Genomic DNA, 19721 nt, shown 5'->3' with positions numbered 1-19721 from the left:
TTAAATATTTACAAATAAAATGTTAAATTGAGATGTTGTGTATGTTGAATTGAGATGTTGTGTATTTTTGATTGAGATCTTGTGTATGCTGGATTGGGATGTTGAATTGTAATGCTGTCTTTTCTGTAGATGTTGGTTTGAATGGTGGTTTGTGACTTTTTGTAGATGATGATTCCTCTGTAGATGTTTACTTGTATTGATAACCTTTGAAGAAACTTAGACTTGGAAAGTATATTAGTTGTATAAAACAAAAGAATTATTTTTAATTTTGTAAATAATTTTTTCTTATAGATAATGATTAATGATAATAGTAAAATCGTTAATTTTTATGAAAATGTCAAAGTTTTAAGAGAATTGATGAATTTAATAAAAACCTGTAGAAAAACTATAGTTAATAATGATTCAATATTATGTGAGTTATGATGTTATATTAAGCATCATGTTAAGAGATTATATTTTCCTAGTTTTATTAATAGCTTTTAAGTGATTAATAAAAATCTTTCTCTTTATCTATACTAAAATGTCCCCAGGCTAATGTATTTGTTTCGCCCTTTATTAAGTATCTTTTATCGTCAAACCAGTTTAGTCCAGTTTTAGTCTGTTTTACTGTATGAATTTCATGTTTTTTACTTTGTATCATTGCTTGATTAATATTTTTACATATATTGTTTTCTAGACATATTTTATAATCATCATGTGTTATAATATTTTTAACTATTCCATTTTTTACTCCTTTAGCTTTTTTTTTCTATATTAGATGTAAAAACTTTAATTGTATAAGATTTCGATGCTAATCCAATAAATTGTTCTATAATTCGTCCATTTAGTTCATCTTTAAATTTACCTATTACTTTTTTATTAACTTGAGGGATTCCATAAACGTTATATTTATCATAACCAGATGTATCATACTCATTGATCATATCTTTCATATCTTCATATAAGTCTTCTGTTTTTACTGTAATTATTAATGAATCGGTATCTCCATAATTATAACGTATTTTATCTCCATATCTTTCTTTCAATTTATAATAGAAATCATACATTACAACTTTCGAAATTTCAAGAATACATACACCTATATACATTGGTTGATTAAAAATAATTTCTGTTTTGTTCATTTGAACAGCAGCTAAATTTTTGCTAAAGAATGTAGATTTTTTAAAATTAGTTTTTGAGACATATTTAGTATATTTAGTTTCTTCTGAAATTAATTTTATATTAACGTGTTTTCTAACATCCATCATTGATCTTCCAAATACTGAATTATTCATTGTTTTATAAAATGCTATATCGAAATCATTTGTTGCCATCTGTCTTAACTCTGTATTTTTATCTATATATACTTTCATCCAATCAGATTGACTAAATTCAATAACTCTATGTATTTTTTTTAGTCTTAAGCCTGCTCTCAAAGCTTGCTGTAGATTTGAGTAATGAATAACATAGTTATTTTTATCATATAATGTAGTAAATATTTTGGTAATTTTTGATTATCTATTATATTTTCAGGACAGTATGGTAAATCGTTATGTTTTGTATGGAGTTTTTTGGATAAATAAATCTACCTCAAATAAATATCCTTTTTTCTGATTATCTTTCATTTTTAAAATAATGTTTGCGTTAAAATATATTGGTTTTACCCACTTAAACCCACCATATGGTAAATGTTTTGACATTGCATCCCCATATAAATTGTTAGCATCTAGATATTGTATATATGTTGATTCTTTATTTTCATTAAATTTTTTTCCCATATATTTATTATTTGCTTTACTATATCTGTTTGAACATTGAGATAAACCCCCTTTTGGCTCTTTCGAACATTAATAACATATCTATATCAGTTAACAATTCGATTTTTTGTCCTGTTGTCTTAAGCATACAATCCCAGGCAAATCCTGGAGTAGTATAATACCAAGCAGGATCTAGTCCATATGTTTTTAATGATTTTTCTCTGAAATACTCCATTATATCAGCTAGTAAAATTACATCTATTATATTATATAACATATTAAATTCTTTTAAATTTTTTATATTGAAATATTTCCAAATTTCCGTAGCATAATGATATTCATCATCACTAATATGTTTATTATTCAGTAAGTTATAAAAAGATTCTTTTGGAGGTAATTTTGTTTCTTTATATTTATCTACAGAATTCATATAATCATATGGAAAAGCTAATTTTTTAGTTAATAATCTAAATAAATATACCTTTTGTAATTCAGTTAAATTACCAGGTATTTCTTTCTGAAACCATTTCTTTAAAATTTTAAAATTATATAATTTCATACTTTTGGCTAATTCTGAAAGTGAGTTAGATAAAAATTTGTAAGAATCTAAAAATCTAAGTTCAATATTCTTTGTAGAATACTGTATTTTTTTGGAAAATGAAATATAATTGTCTTCATTATTTGGTAAAAGGTCTATATTATCTGTATCATTACCTAATTCTCTGACTAATAAATGAGAATCATATCCTGAAAAATTATGAAAGAATACAGGAATAAATTTTGGGACTTTATAATTTAGATTACACCTATTATGAGCAGCTCCTCTATATAACCCCGTTAAATGATCATGATCTCGAACCTTATCTTCAGTATATAATTTTTCTTCACAAATATGGCATATTGTTGCATTATCATATTCTTTTTTTTGTATTTCATTCAGTTCTTTAATTTTCTTAATTTTATTCAAATATTTTTTAGATGCAAGTATAGCATCTTGTTTTAAATATTTATATATTATTTCCGGAGAATCTTCTCCAAAGTATTCTAAAGAGCATTGTTTCCAATCATTATCACTATTGACGTATACAATAAAGTAAACAAAACTTATTGCAATATGTTTCTGAATTTTAATAGTACTATATTTTTCTTTTTTATAGTTTATCTGTGCTATAATGCTTTCAAAATCTGCATAAATTACAAAAGGTACTTTCATTTTATGGTTATAATTTTTAAATTTAATAATTTTATTTTTATATGGTAAAGTAATTCTTGCTACTTTATTTGATTGACAATAATTCTTATGATTTGATAGTTTTAATTCAGTTTGAAAGCTATTTAAGCACATTCTACAGAGATATCTTTTTTTATGATCTTTTGTAATTTGATTTCTAATTAAACTCCATAATTTCTTGATTAAAATATAATGTGTGTTATCTTCATTCTTTAATAGTAATAAGTCAATATGCACTCTTTTTTCATTTTTGGTTACAGTTAATGGATTGATTTTGTAAAATTCATCATGATGATATACATTAATAGATAGACCTCCTTCAATTAAGTTTTTTTTATTTACATTGTCTACAAATCCAGGTATTTTATAAACTGCCATCGGATATTCGATTTTAACTTCATTAAATATATTTTTATATTTTTCATATTGGTATACTCTTTGTGGATTATTTCCAGGTGGGTATAAATGAGCTAAAATTGACCATAAAAAACATTTATTGTCTTCATTTTTTACATTTACAGTTGATTTCTTATTAGCTATCTTATCTGGGGTTCTGATATATGTACTACCTCTAATAGGATCATATTTATTAATAGCAATATTAAGGATGTCAATTGATTGTAATACCCAATTAGAGCCTGCTAAGTTATCAGATACACGTTCATGTTCATATAATATTTTATCATTCATATTTATATATATTTCGTCCATATTTGATTCTAAAAAAATTTCATAATTTGTTGTTTGTAAGTATTTAGATTCTATTTCAGGACTCTTCATAGTACAATCTTTTTCATAGCTTCCAATAACACATAAATTAACTTTTAAGGCATTATGTATTGTCAACATTTTTTAATAAGTGATAGCACAGGTTTCTTTACATCATCCATAAAACTTGATAAATCTTTAGCTCCATATTCGTTTTTAATTTTGAATTGGGTATATCTATTTTTAAAATTATCTTCATAATATACTGGTTTGTATTTATTAATGGATTGTTTTTTATTGGATAATACTATTATGTCTTCATGGAATTTAAATGGAATACCAGTCAACCAATAATTTTTTTCCTCATTAGTTAGTTCGAAAATAATTTCTAATCTTTTTTCAATATATATAGACTGTTTTATTTTCTTGCTTAATATTTTATACAGTTCTTTCAATTTTAGCTCCTCAGTTATAATATTTTTCCCATTCTTTATGCATAATTTGTAATTTCTTAAATAGTGCTTTATTTGATTATCACTTTCGTTTGAGTATTTATTATGTTCTTGAAAAAATTTAAACCATTTTGGATTATGTATATTTACACCTTTATTCTTAATATATCTTATTGATATTTGATTGTGCATTATTTATTATTTATTATTTATCAGGTTTATTTTTTAGTTTTTGAATTCTTATATTCCTTAAATTTGCTTATACAGACTTGATAAAACCTGTGTTTTCTTTGTCCAATAATCAACAAATATCTGTTAAGAAATAAAGTGTATATTAATTTGTGAAAGTTAGAAGTTTTAAAGTGTTTTTAGGATTAAATAAGCAATAAATTCATCACATACTACTTTATTACCATCTTGATCAGTGATAGATAATTTAATGTTTTTAAAATTCATTACATTTAAAGGAATATATTTTACATCATTAGGTATATATTGGCCTTCATTATCACATTTAATAACACATAAAACATCATCATCTCTGTGCAAATATTTTTCAGTTTTATGGTTAGAAATGGATTTTTCAATTATATCACAGTGTATTTCCAGGAATTTATTTACAAAATAATGACCAAGTATAATATCCGATCCAGTATGTGTATAAGTACACTTATCATCGAATCCTAAACTTAGTCTTAAATTTTCATCCAATAAATAATAGCCATTAGATGTAATTGAAATATAGTTGTTTATTAGTTGTATTTTTATACTTGAAGGTAATAACTTATTTAATTGAGCAATAGTGTAATTTCGCTTTCTTAATATAATATGGTCATATATAGTCTCCATAGTACCATTTATATCTTTTAAAAAACCTTGTGTATAAAATTGTAGTTCAATTGTACCAGTAACAGTTCGATTAAATGGGGACTCAGTTGTATGGTCTGTGATAAAATTAAACAATGGAATTCCCAAGGTATTTAATAAATAACTATCGAAATCATATTCATAGTTAGTTGAAATCTTTAAAAATTTGTTAACTATTGTAAGTTTAGTATTTCGAGTATTTTTGTCACAGTTTAATAAGTCTTCAATTTCCCTTATTGAATAGATTCCAATAGGCATTTTATAAGTAGTCAGTACTAATTTTTCTGTTTTGACTGTAAACTCACAGTCTTTCTCTATATTTATATAATGCTCACCATTTAGAGGATAGTAAATCATACTTTTGTTACTTATTCTTATAAAATTTAGATCCTTAAAACCTAAATATTTCTTTAAGTTTTCGTCTAAATTATAACAGCAAGGAGATTCAATTTTTACTTTTTACCAACAAAAGATATGACTAATGGATTGATTAATGTGTTTAACTCTCCTTTAGTATTGTCCACTTTTTATGTTAGTTACATTGTTATTAATTGTTATTTGGCAATCATTTTCAATTTTAATTAAGTTATAAGAGTTAGTAAAAGATATAGCATACAGTCCAATAGACATATCATTATTTTCATTGTATATGTAATGTTCTAAATGAATAGATCCATTTATGATTTTAATTATCTTCATTTATATTAATAAAATTTATTCAAATTCCATCAAATGGACTGTTTGTCCATTATTAAGATTTTTTTTACCTTTATATATAATAAATATTTCAAAATCGTTCATTTCGTACAAATATTGAGAAATAATATCTAAATTTTATCTGGTAAAATGAGTTTATATTTATTATTCAGTATTACAGAAACTCTGTTTCCAAATTTAGTGTTAATTATTTCAAAATCATTGGCCTTATACTTTTCATCAACGTTTAAATCTGATAATTTAATATATTCATACTTATAGCCTTTTTTATTTAATCGTGTTATTAAAGGAATTGAGTCAGACATTTTTAATTTTTTTAATTTTATTTTAAATATTTAATAGGAAAAATTTTAATAGAAAATTAAATTTGATAAGTTTTCCTTATTAAATGGATAATTATGAGATTACAGCATTTCATTTAGATGATAGTAGATCAAGATCAATATTTCCAATACCTATGAGATGTTTAATTATAGGTTCATCTGGATCAGGAAAAACTAATTTATTATGTAATATTATTCTTAAATATTGGATACATTATAAGAATCTTTATATTTTTGCAAGATCAATTGATCAACAATTTATGAAAAACTGAAAGCAGTATTTAATAATATAGATAAAATTGAAGCGCATATTACTGATGATGGTATAATATCTGTTGATGATTGTGAGCCAGACAGTTTAGCTATTTTTGACGATTATATTTTAGGTAAACAAGATAAAATTAAAGAATATTTTATAAGATCCAGATCAAAGAATATTTCATGTATTTATATAGGTCAAAATTATATTTTTTTTTTTTTTTTTTTTTTCTTTAATGTATATAACTCCACAGCAATTTAAGGATACTCGGCCATTTTTTGTTATTAATATGAGTAGGCAACCATCACAGATCTCTGGATCTAAAACTAGCATTGTCTTACATGCAGATTTCAATGAAGATGTACCTGCTAATACAATATGCTATATTTGTTTAGTATCTGGTACAGAATTTTTTTATGATCTTGCCAATAATACAATTAGAGAAAATATTTATAATAATATATCTTAAATAAATGGACTATTGCAGAAAATGTAAATCTCAAACTAGAAGCATAGGTATTCCTGAATTTATTAAAAAGAATAATAAATATAGGAGAATATCAGTATGTAGAAAATGTAAAACTAATAAGAACAATATCTCAAAATCACCAGAGATTATAGAAGTTTATGAATTATTTAAGCCAGCTCGAAAACATTTTGAAACAAGACATTTTATACAAAGAGGTATAAATGATACTTGGCAAGCTGATTTGTACTGCTTTTATAGACCAAAGTCTACAAATAGTGATCCCAGTTATAATTTAAGGAATAAACATAATGAAATCAAAGTTAATGATAACCATAAGACATTGTATAAAGCTAATAATGGTTTTAAATATATTCTTAATGTTATTGATACATTTTCTAAATATGTATGGTCAGTTCCTTTAAAAACAAAAACTGGATTGGAAGTTGCTAATGCATTTTCACAAATATTTAAATATGATGTACCGAAAAATTTACATGTTGATAAAGGTAAAGAATTTTATAATAAAGATTTAAAGCAAATACTAAACAAACACAACATAACAATGTATAGTACAGGTACCGATAAAAAGGCTTCTATAATTGAACGTTTTAATAGGACATTAGGTGATAAATTAAAGAAAGTACTTTATTTAAATAATGTATGGATCTCTGAATTGCCAATGATTATTAACACATATAATAATATACCATAGAACAATAAAGATGAAACCTGTTAAAGTTAATATGAATAATGAGAATAATTTACTTAATAGTGTTTATAATTATGATATTAGTAATTCTATACCTAAATTTGAGATAAATGATAGAGTTAGATTATCATCAATAGTTGATGTATATAGAAATAAATTGAGAACAAATTGGTCTAAGGAAATTTTTACAGTTGAAAAAGTTTTTAAGTCAAATGTTAATTATTACAAAATTAAAGATGTAGAAGGTACAATTTATGAAGAAGAATTACAGTTATCATTATTATAACCTTATCATAATCTTTGATAGTAGTATCATTACATAGAGTAATAGAGTAATAGTATTACCATTATATAATATGTGATAGTAGTGCCACGATATAAATTATTATTTATTACTTATAAATGAATAAACTATATTGTTTTAAGTGTAGACAAAAAACAGATAATGTTAATCCACTAATAATAAAATCTAGGCATAATAGGAAAAGGTTGTCTGCAAAATGTAAGTTATGTAAGAAATTAAAATCAGGATTTATTAAGTGAGTAATTTTAGTATTTAAATATTTCATAATATTGTTGAATCAGATAATGCAAGTTATAATATTCTTTTTTTATTTTTATTCTATTTAATAGTAGGTCTTTTACAGAATCAACGCCTTCAATTTTGAATTTTGTAATTATATTATTTACTATATCTTGAAGTTTATTTACTTTGTCTTCTACTCCCCAGATATATATTGCATACTGTAAGTGAGATTGAATTAAAGCTGAGTATACTGATTTCTTAAAACTTTTTTCATTTAAAATATAGAATATTGATAACTTTTTTTTATTACTTATTTTGTTAATTATTTCATTAACTTGGGTGGTAAATGTTAGTTTTTTATCAATTATACATCCTAAATACTTATATTCATCTACATTTTCTAATTCAGGACAATTACATTTATTAACATTTGTACACATAAAGTCATGAATAATTAAATTTTTATTTGAATACTCTTCAGAAAAATCAATGTATTGTGTTTTAGTAATATTTATAGACAATTTATTCTCAACAAGCCAATTTATGACATTAATTAAATCTTCATTAGCTTTTTTATATAAATCAACATGATTATCAGCTTCGATAACTAACGCTGTATCATCATCAAATAGTACTAATTCACCATTGATTTTAATTTTAGCTAAACTATTAATATAAATATTAAATAACAAAGGACCTAGGGAGGTCCCTTGGGGTACTCCACAATTAATAATTTTAGTTTCAGACAATTTATTTTTGATTTTTGTACAACATGTTCTATTATTTAGATATGATTTTAATAATTCCAACATATCTCCTCTTATACCTAAATTATCCAACTTCCTTATAAGTATATTATGGTCTACTGTATCAAATGCCTTTTTTAAATCAAAGAAAATTGTCATTTTGTATTTTTTTTCTGTTTGAATTAGTGATGTTAATTTTAAAATTGCTTTTTCTGTATTTCTACATTCTCTGAAACCAAATTGTGAATTAGAAAGTAATTTATTTTTTTCTAGGAAATTAATTATTCTTGAATAGATACATTTTTCGAAAATTTTTGATATATTTGAAATTAAAGAAATTGGACGATAATTATTTACGTCATCTTTTGGTAATCCATTGTTTTTGTATATAGGCGTTATTATTGCATGTTTTAATTGTTTAGGAAAATATTTTGTATTAATAAATAAATTAAATAATTCTGACATTGATGTGGCTATTGAATCTTGATTATCTTTTAAACTTTTTACATCTATATTATCCCAACCTGGTGATGTTCTATTTTTTAATGAGCTAATTCTTAATTTTATTTCCTCAGCACAAATTGGTTCAAAGAAAATAGAATTTGGATTAATATTAGATTCAGATTTAATTTTGGAAAAAGGTATTTTAGAGGCCAAATCATTACCAATATTAACAAAATGATCATTTAATTTATCACAATTAATTTTGGCATCATTTTTATATTTATTAATTTTTAAAAAATAATATAGCAACTCCCATTGCTTAACTGGATTATTTTTATTTATTATGTTGATTTGATTTTTAAAATAATTTTCTCTTGAAACCTTGATTAAATGTACTATTTTTGATTTATAAATTTTACCTAATTTATTATTATATTTTAATAACCTATTCCGAATTTTAATAGATTCAATAATAGCTGGAGTAATCCATGGATTTTTACTTCTTGCTGGAATTAATTTAATACCTCTAAAATTTTTTATACTTTGTATGTACTTACCACACTTCTCTTCCACGTATTCTTGAATTGTTGTTATTGATCCGTTGGGTGTAGTTGAGACCATGTCTGTCTAAAGATTCAGTATCAATTCGCTGTTATAGTACTTTGGACGACTGAGGACGACTACAGTATACCCGCAAATGAGTAAAAACTCAGCGGTGGGTTATATTTATAACCTCGAAAAACATGACACAATATTACGGGGTACTAATCTAGAAGATTCCAGAAAATACTATAAAAATGACGTCATAAGCTTGATATTACGAAATAATGACACTATTCTATAAACGAAATAGTTAAAGTCGTGCTGTAAACAAGCTATATAATTTTTGAAAACAAAAGCAATTTATATATATATATATATATATATATATAAATTATGTATATTGTACATATTTAAAAAAAACGGAAATTGGTGTTGTTTGTTTGCAATTTATTTATATAAATTTATATCGAGAAATGTATGTAATTTTATATAAAAGTAAAATATCAATGAAATTGTATACAAAAAGTAATGAAATTTGGAAGGAAAAAAATGTTAAAATAAGCTAATTTTTAAGCTAATTTTAAGACGTTTTTTAAATGTATAAAAATCCAATTGTTCCAGAATGAATATAGTCTATCTACTTTGGGATATTAAAAATTTAAATGTTTGTTAATATACATATGCATAAAAACTTAACACAATTATTGAAATGCATTTTAGATTCAATAAATATAATATAAATAATATTTTTTTTAGGTAATATTGGTGGATCCTTAGGATTATTTCTTGGTGCAAGCATAGTTAGTGTGTTTGAACTTATATACTTTTTTGTGGTACGATTATACGTTGATCGATGGAACGAAAAAAAAAAAAGGATTTAATAAACTAGAACAGGCGTGTCAAAACTCAAAGTAGCGTGTACTTAGGCAAAAACATCTGTATAAACAACTTTGTATAGGCCGCAACAAACAATTTTCATTATTATTTATTACGAACAATTTCATATTTTTGCATTTTATTATTACATATTAATATAAATTTTCCAAAAAATAGTAAAAAAAATACGAATTTTATTCATTTAAATAATTTAACTATAAATTTACAAATTTACGTAGAAACATACCGCCTAACAGACCACAGTTCACACAAAATAAAATATATTATGTTCGAAAGTCCGCGGAGATTTGACGAAAATATACTATAAGGCTATTTAATTATTGAAAAACGTATGCAGTACGAGAAAGGTATTTACAATAGCTACCAATATTATCGAGTCTTATTAATAGTATTATAAGAAAATATAATATAGGTACATAAACGAATTATTATTAAAAGTTTAAAACATTTTTAATTCAGTAGATGTTATAGGTTGGACTAATTTTTGTCAAAAACATACAGTATTTAGATAAGATATAATAATTATTATAGAATATATTAGACTATAGTCAATACAAAAGTACAAATAATAGAATGATTTAGGTAAATAGGTTCAAGAATTAATTAGTTTAAAATTATGTATAGTATATAACTATTTATAAAATGCCATTGTGTATTTGTGTGTATAATGTATATAGAAAACAATAATATAAGTAAGTAATAGTAAAAAGTTTCAAGCCCTTACGATAAATGTTTTTAGTTAAAACATAAAATTGAATGTGGAATTGTTATTTATAATTTAAACATCCAATATCGTCAAAATGTTAACCCATACAGTTATAATATACATAGTATTCGTCTTACAGATACACAACAATACAACATAGCAAATTCCCGTTCAGTAGAACCAATTATGTGTTGTTAACTTTAATATTTGAGTAAATATTGCAGATATATTCTTAAAGTTAAAGGTAAAAATATTACCTATACGTAACCATTGGTTTCTTTTTAATACATTAATAGCTAGATATATGAGCATTTTTAAATTTTAACATTTTACATACTCATACTTTGCTTAAAAAATAAAATATCTAAAAAAAATTAACTTTACGACACTGATAATGTTCTATTACATTTAATTTTGATAATAGATTAATTATCTCTTTGAAGTTTTGAAAAACCCAGATACTTCTCTATCTCACACATTTTGCGGGGAGTTACTCTCCCTAACTACAAGAGATGTATTAACTATATACATTTTTACTGCGATCAAAAAATTTTAAACTCATAAACTCTACACACAAAAGTACAACTATCAACTTTCTATCAATAGCCATTCAGATTTCTTTAATTCAATAAATTTTAATTTTTAATTTATAAATTTCAATAATAGTTTACATCTCAAAAATATATTATACATATATGACTTAAGTACTTTACTCTTAATATACTTGTGAGTAATTACTAATTACTAGGTAATTATCATTTAAAAGTGCACTTTATTAACATTGTATAGATAATATTATAATATTACAAATAAGTATCTAGAATAAAATATGAGAAATATTTTTCCAACTATTTTTCAATACTTTAAAATAAAATATTATGAATGTATAGTATAGATAATAAAAAGTGTCACCGCTTTCTTATTTTGTATCAAACCTGTACCAATAGCTCATATTATATTCACTTATATCGTAAAAACAATTTGTATTGTTATATGACTTATATTATTGAGAACCACTAATTAAATAAATAAAATAATAATAATAATAATAATAATTAATAGATTAATAAATTCTTTACTTTAAGTTATTATCAAATCGGCATGGTTACCTACTACCTTCCTTCTGCACAGTAATTATATTACTATCTAAATAGAGTTAATAGTTAGTACTTACCTTAAAATATATATTTATATACATATATGCATATGTATATGTACTTACTATGTAGTATGTACCTACTATATGTACAAGCGTCTAGCTGTCACCCTGTGCTCCGCCCCCGTGGATAGTTGCTTTCAAATTGTGGGGCTGTTTCTTTGTCTTATAGTTATTTCGATCATAAAATGCTATAAATTGTACAATGTGAATGATGAATGAATACATGTAATGAATGATGGTGAAATCAGAACACGAGGTTAGCTATTTTAGCCCCGGACGGCCTTACCTCAAGTTTAGCGATAGGAGTCTGTAGACGAAGAGAGTCGTTAAACTGTTCGCACTGATATTAACTTATTTACTAAATCATTAAAAAAAAAAAAAATTGGAAAACTCCTTATAAAATTGGCAGTAAAGTACAGCGTTGTGCGCTTGTGTAAAAAGTAAAAATCTTAAAATCCCAAACTTCAGAAGGATATATAACTTCCAATGTAGGTAATGATTTGCACAATGAATTTTTTTTCGCACCATCATTCTTAACGCGATAAAATATACATTATTTTTTAAAAAAATTGCATAGTAGCTAAACTGCAATTGTTTCTAGAATGTAACAAGAACTTGGTTGTGGTATAAAAATCTTATTAGTTGGTTCTATAAAATTAACTCATGTGTACAAATTAACCAATATAATAAAATACACTTCATGTATCATTAACTGCAATAAAAAGGCCATTAACAGATTCAATTTCTTCGAATCCGAACCAAAAAAAAGAAGACATCATCTCCATCGACTCCATCAATATCAATATATCATCTTCATCGGATAGGTAACTCTAAGTCCGTACTATCGTCAATCAATTTGATAATCTTACGACTTGGATATCATTTTGTCGACATGTTTGGAAAAAAGATTTAGAAAATTATAAGTTTTTTTTTTTTTTAAAAAATATATTGGCGTTTACCTACTGATGATTTATCTTTTCTACATAATATACTATATATATATATATGTACAATAAATAAATTTGATGAATTATAAGAAATCACAACTTATAAAGTAACACTTAAAGTCTAAACCACTTTAATATAGTATTGTCTATACTCTATATCATAGTATCCGTCTATCGCGGACTAAATGAAAATTATTTTGAACTTTGAATACTACTTTCATAGTTTCATATAGTTTATCGAGTCCATCGTCAATTACATTAAATTAATTTACCTGCTCCGTTTATGATGAGAACATACTCTAAACCTTAGAGTAATTACTCTATGCTCTATACTAGGACCTAGGGGCAACGTCTAAACTATTGATTAATAATAATTATTACAAACTTAAATGTTGTCCCTTTCTCTTAATTTCTGTACATTTTTACTATTTACTATTTAGTATTATTTTCATAGATTCATAGATAATAATAAGAATTATCTCTATTAATTTTTTATAGTCCGTAACGACTTCGTGGTGTATTGTTATTCGTTCATATCATTCCAAGGTAAGCAACAAGCTATAGTGTATTGATACACCGTGGTAATGATAATAACTTTACTGATAATGTTAAAAAAATAATAATAACAATTAACAATTTAAATTGTGATATTGTGTAAGACTCTAACTACAACTGACTACTGAGTAGTGACTGACTAGTGACCAGTTAATAGTCACGTCTGTTCACGATTAAAATGTTATTTTATTTCCATATCTCTACTTATTAATACGTAATTATCTACAATACCAAACAATTAATAGCTCTCTAACTACTTACTCATTAGTGTAGTGTTTATAATATTATAATGTTACTTTAAATATTTTTGTATTATTTTTCAACCTAAATATTGTACGACCATCATTCCTACAACCTTCAAGGGTAACTTGTTTGATACATACAATTTTATGAATTTTTATTTAATTATATTAAATATCTAATTTAAAATGTATATTTTTCTTTTAGTGTAACAATAAACTATAATAAACATGACATCCATAGTATGCATGTCACTTATATTTGTGATTTATATGGTAAATTATGCTGTCAGTCCTCCGCCTGCGTATGTTACTAGCACTAGACCAACAGTCCGTTTATCTGACCAAGAATTTGAACACATCATAAAGGATGAACAAGATAACACTCAAAAGAATCATCAACCACCACCTGATGAAAAAACATTAGTATGAATACATTTTAAAATACTATTTACCATTGTATAACAAATATTATAACTCTATAAATATTATTAGGTAATTTAATTAAGAATATTAATCAAATATTGATTTATTATGATAACTTGCATTCAATACTGTTTTTTTTTCATTAATACCAAAATTTAAAGTTATTATAATTTAGTAACTCAATATATTAAATGTTTGTGATTTAATAATTCTTATTTATTAAATTAAATTTAAACAGAACTGTTGATTATTTTAAATAATTATTTTTGTGTGTTAAGAGATAGGTATTGAGATTAATTTCATCTTGTATGGATAGTCATAATTATTCTGCAGATACTTTTAATGTAATACAATTATTATTAATTGTGATACATTTTAGCTTGTTTAAATTTAGAAAAAACAATTACAATAGTGCCTTTAATAGTTTATGATATACATTTTAAGATTAAGAAATCTTAACAGTTAACTTATACACATATTTATATAAGTATCTACCTATTAGTTATTTGAACATTTTATATGTTGATAAAGTTATGATGTCATGATATGTTATTGTTATTTATTTCATGTTATCTAATATTACATTTAATGTTTTATAGGTTGATTTAGGTATTGAATACAATCGTTATTTAAGAGAGGTTGTAGAGACCTTAGAAAAAGATGATGCATTCAGAAAAAAACTTGAAACTGCTGATGAAGCAGATATTAGGGTATGTAATATGTATTATGTTATATCATATAAAATATTTGTAATAACAAAGATATAATAATTCATCACTGACAAATTATTTACTAATTAAATATTGTGTCCCTTACTTGTATGTTTATTTCTGATTAAACTTTATTTTTTTTAGACTGGCAAAATTGCTGATGAATTAGAATATGTAGGACATCATATTCGATCAAAATTAGATGAACTTAAACGCCAGGAACTAAATAGACTACGTGATATTGCAAGAAAAGCTTATAGTGATTCTTCTGATCCAGGACATGTTGATCATCAAAATCCACACAGTTTTGAAAAGGCTGATCTACTCAAACTTATACAACAGGTGCAGTGAATTTTTGGATTTAAAATATTTGATATTAGGATACAATTATACATCTTTGTAATTTTACTAATACCTAGAACAAATTAATGAAGAAATCAAACATTTTCTTTATTAAAATACTACTTATACTCATTTTCACGGTGTCTAATTCAAATACTGCCACTGGTGATATCTTCTCTTTCTATAGGCAGTCAACTGACTATTAATAAGAAAGGCAACAGTGAATTATTTACAATTTTTTTCTGGGGTATGAAAACCAGAAAATATTGGTTATATTAAGTTAGGATTACTCTATCCCCTCCTTAATTTATTATCCAACATTTATGTAAAGTCCACTGATATGATTCAATTTTATTTTGAATTATAATAACATGATAAATCATGATATATAAATGAATTTAAAAATCCTCTACCCCACTATGCCACTGGAAAAAAACATCATCCTTCCAAATCAAATTTGGTAGTTTTAGACCCACTCAATGTCATAAAGGGTAAAAAGTTATTTTCAACCAATTTTTAAGGGTTTTTAATACTTTTAAAGAAATTTTTCTAACTAAAAATGTATGAAATATTAATTATTAATTTTAAATTAAACTATTTTTTAGGTTGCTAAAGATTTAGCAGATGCTGATTTGAAACGTAAACAAATGTTTAAAGAATATGAAATGCAGAAACATTTTGAAAGAGAACAAAAATTGAAACAAATGACAGATGAAGAACGTCAAAAATTCTTATCAGAGGAAACAAAATTAGAATCCGAAAGAGAAGTCAAACATAAGCTTGATCCAGTATGAATTAAATATAAATATTTTGTTAAATGGTGTAGTTAATAGATTTTGATATTTTTTTTTTTTTTTTTAAAATATCAGATTCATCACCCAGGAAGCAAAAAACAACTTGAAGAAGTTTGGGAAAAACAAGATGAAATGGAAGGAGAAAATTTTAATCCTCGTACATTTTTTGCAATGCATGGTAAGAAATTCAAACTATTCAAATTTTATAATTTTTTTATACGTGCAATTCAAATGTGCATAAATCAACAGAAATCACTACTCTGTATATAAATTCCATAGTATAAAATAGCCTTAAACACTAAATTAGTATGAGGGCTATCTCAAAATTAACCTCCAATGTGTTACAATTTTCTACATACGAGCACTTAGGTAACACTTTTCTGCATGTCACAACTAGTACATTATTCTCTTATATTATGCTAAGTTTTGACAGTTCAATATTGTCTTATTAGTTGCCATACAACATAATTTTCTCCTGCTGTCTGTAAAAAAATATGGAAATAATAACATTTTCAAATAAAAAAAAATCATAATATGCCTTTATTTTATAAAACTTAGACATAGTTATTTCTACATAATATCAACTCTTATGTATTACTGATTAAGTGTTACATTTTTGTACTTATAAAAACAATTTTAGTGGTAATTTGGTTTTTATATAAAATTATTTTTATTGCAAGTATAGCAATCAATACTATCCATATTTTCACTAACATTCTTTATTAACTTTGTTATTCAGTTTTTAATTATAATATTAAAAATCTGTCAAGTAAGTAACTACTCTGCTACATAGTAGAAATGTAGTACATCTCATCATTGAGTATGTCACCGTAATGAATCTATTAAATTATTTGTAATAGATAATTGGTTAAAAGAGAAACAATTTTGAATTCTATTTCAATGATAGTATTAAAAAATTTGAATATAATTTTTTTATTTTCCCTTATTATTTTAAAAGGTATTGTGAGTTTTAAATTTTCACAAACTAGATCTAATTTTCTATCAGAAATCTCCATTGAAAAGTTATAATTAGAGTATTCTTTCTATTGGCGATTTCGGGTTATGAGCAACGAGGTAAAGTGTCTTCAAACAAAAAAATAAATGAAAAAAATAACACTTCATTGTAAAAGCAATACATTCTTTGTTCTGTTCTAAATCTAAAATTATTTATTTATTTTTAAAGTTGTTAACTTGTATATTTTTGTAATTACTAAAAGTTTAAATTTGATTGCTTGTTTTTTTATTAGATATTGATGGTAATGGATTTTGGGATGAAGAGGAATTAAAAGCATTATTTGTACGGGAGTTAGATAAGCTTTATCAACAAGGAATGAAAAAAGCAGATCTAATGGAAAAAGCTGAAGAAATGGAACGTATGCGTGAACATGTATTTAATGAGGTTGATTTAAATCGAGATAGACTAATCAGCTGGGAAGAATTTAAACGTATGTCTGAACAACCAGACTTTGAAAAAGATGAAGGATGGAAAACTATTGATCAAAATGAAATCTATACTAATGAAGAGCTTAAAGAATTTGAACATCAGAGGCAGCAACAAATTGATCAAATGATTCAAAATGGTCAAGTTAGTATACACCTTGTTAAACATTTTGTTTAAACCAAAATATTCCCTAATTTTGGTATTTTATTGATAATTTCAAATTATTTATTATTTTAGATTCCACAATATCCTCCTGAATATTATCAACATCACCCAGTAAGTTTTTTTTAACCCTAACCTATTTTTAGTAACATTTTTTAATATACATGTGTTCAAATAAAGTACAGTTTAAGTACTGTTTAAAAAATCTTCCAATTTAATAATAGAATAATATAATGTATAAAACAATTAATAAACAATTATAATCTTAACTTGAGTAACAATACGATTTGTAATTTTATGAAATATTCTTAACAAGTTTAATAATGACAAATTAAGTTAAAATAACAAATTAAAAATATGTTAGTTTATTGTTGTATATAAACATATGTATTGTTTACAGCTAATACAATTTAGCTATTAATTTTTCGGAGTATCATTGATTATATTCCAATACTAATGTAGTAATAATGTATTTCATAGCAAAGTTAAAATTATTTTTAAAATCCAAAATAAAAAATGAAAAAGAATAAATTTTTTCCTAAACGTTATACAGCTTGAATCAAGTACCAATTAATCATTTTATTACATATTTATAAATGTGAAATAATTTTAGTTTCCAGGAATATTGATCAATATAATTATGATTTAAGCAGTGGCGTAGCTAGCAGGTAGACCTGGTAGGCCCGGGCCTACCCACTTTTCTCTAAAAATGAATGTTTTTTATCACGTTTTTTATTTAATAAAAATATTCATTGATAATCCTTATTATAATCAAAATATTGGGCCTACCCAAGAAAAATTGTCTAGCTACGCCACTGGATTTAAGTCTATACACTATGTACAAACTAAGTTATTTAGGACCAATATATTTTGATTACTCTTATTTCAGGATATTCCAAAGCCTGTACTAAATCATGGACCACCTTATCAAGTAAATCCTAATTATCATCAGCCTCAACCAATGGGATATCCTCAAGAGCCACATGCGGGTCAACCACAAAATAATCAATTTGCCTATCAACAACAAATGAACCAACAACACCAACAATTCCAGCAACAGCACCAACAAAATCAACAGCAGTTGCCACAACAACAGTTACCTCAATATCAGCAGCCACAATATCAGCAGCCACAATATCAGCAACCACAAAATCAGCAGCCACTAAATCAGCAGCCTCTAAATCAGCAGCCACTAAATCAGCAGCCTTTAAATCAGCAGCCACAAAATCAGCAGCAACCTCAACAACAGCAGCAGCCACAACAACCCAAACAGACCAATTCTCAAAATGTAGTTCAACAACAACCAGCTCTGCCAGAACAACAATCTAAAGATCCTCAATCACAACAACAAGGTCAATCACCACCTCTTCAAAACTATCCTCCAGAAAAACAACAGTTCCAAGCTGTAAATAGTGATTCCATAAAAAAGCCAAATGTAGGTCGATTGAATGATGTGAACTCAAATCAAATGCTAAAGAACCAAAAGGAAAATTTTGGGAAAACAGTTCATATAAATAAAAACTAATGAACAGATTTTAAGTAAATTATCAAAACATAATATTTCTGTATGGATTCCATTTTATCTAAGCATTAAAATTCCTATAAATATTCAA

At 24.8% G+C, this 19721-nt stretch overlaps 3 protein-coding genes across 5 annotated transcripts in view; 2 read left to right on the top strand and 1 right to left on the bottom strand.

Moving 5' to 3' along the window:
* LOC114126060 (pickpocket protein 28-like) overlaps window positions 1–13985 on the top strand; it is a 24464-nt gene extending 10479 nt beyond the window's left edge. For both annotated transcript variants that reach the window (XM_050201912.1, XM_027989935.2), the window contains 2 exons: window positions 10487–10974; window positions 13938–13985. In XM_050201912.1, coding sequence (XP_050057869.1) covers window positions 10487–10611 — 125 coding nt within the window. In that variant the 3' untranslated portion in view covers window positions 10612–10974; window positions 13938–13985. The remainder of the gene's footprint in view (window positions 1–10486; window positions 10975–13937) is intronic.
* Window positions 1568–9882, bottom strand: LOC126550418 (uncharacterized). Its single transcript, XM_050201909.1, has 2 exons — window positions 9745–9882; window positions 1568–4439 (listed from the first exon to the last, which is right to left on the bottom strand). The coding sequence occupies exon 2, from the start codon at window positions 3814–3816 to the stop codon at window positions 1777–1779; it is 2040 nt and encodes a 679-aa protein (XP_050057866.1). The 5' UTR covers window positions 3817–4439; window positions 9745–9882; the 3' UTR covers window positions 1568–1776.
* On the top strand, window positions 7994–19721 carry LOC114126058 (nucleobindin-2-like). 2 transcript variants are annotated; one of them, XM_050201911.1, is made up of 9 exons: window positions 7994–8010; window positions 14442–14659; window positions 15259–15369; window positions 15514–15711; window positions 16317–16499; window positions 16581–16683; window positions 17753–18090; window positions 18184–18222; window positions 18998–19721. In XM_050201911.1, the coding sequence occupies exons 2-9, from the start codon at window positions 14465–14467 to the stop codon at window positions 19631–19633; spliced, it is 1803 nt and encodes a 600-aa protein (XP_050057868.1). In that variant the 5' UTR covers window positions 7994–8010; window positions 14442–14464; the 3' UTR covers window positions 19634–19721. The 2 variants fall into 2 exon arrangements, with proteins under 2 accessions (XP_050057868.1, XP_027845735.2); XM_027989934.2 differs by lacking the exon at window positions 7994–8010 and adding an exon at window positions 14075–14357.

The sequence above is a fragment of the Aphis gossypii genome, chromosome 2, assembly GCF_020184175.1.
Source record: "Aphis gossypii isolate Hap1 chromosome 2, ASM2018417v2, whole genome shotgun sequence".
Taxonomy (NCBI): Eukaryota; Metazoa; Arthropoda; class Insecta; order Hemiptera; family Aphididae; genus Aphis; species Aphis gossypii.
Note: the sequence above shows the minus strand (reverse complement) of the source record. Positions and strands in the feature narration are given on the sequence as shown.

What these genes read in the sequence shown, in the direction of transcription:
- LOC114126058 (XM_050201911.1), top strand. Translation starts at nt 14,465, where the DNA reads ATGACATCCATAGTATGCATGTCACTTATATTTGTGATTTATATGGTA. An exon ending in CACCTGATGAAAAAACATTA is followed by an intron (nt 14,660 to 15,258) that starts GTATGAATACAT and finishes AATGTTTTATAG; the next exon opens with GTTGATTTAGGTATTGAATA. An exon ending in TCAAACATAAGCTTGATCCA is followed by an intron (nt 16,500 to 16,580) that starts GTATGAATTAAA and finishes TTAAAATATCAG; the next exon opens with ATTCATCACCCAGGAAGCAA.
- LOC126550418 (XM_050201909.1), bottom strand. Translation starts at nt 3,816, where the DNA reads ATGTTGACAATACATAATGCCTTAAAAGTTAATTTATGTGTTATTGGA.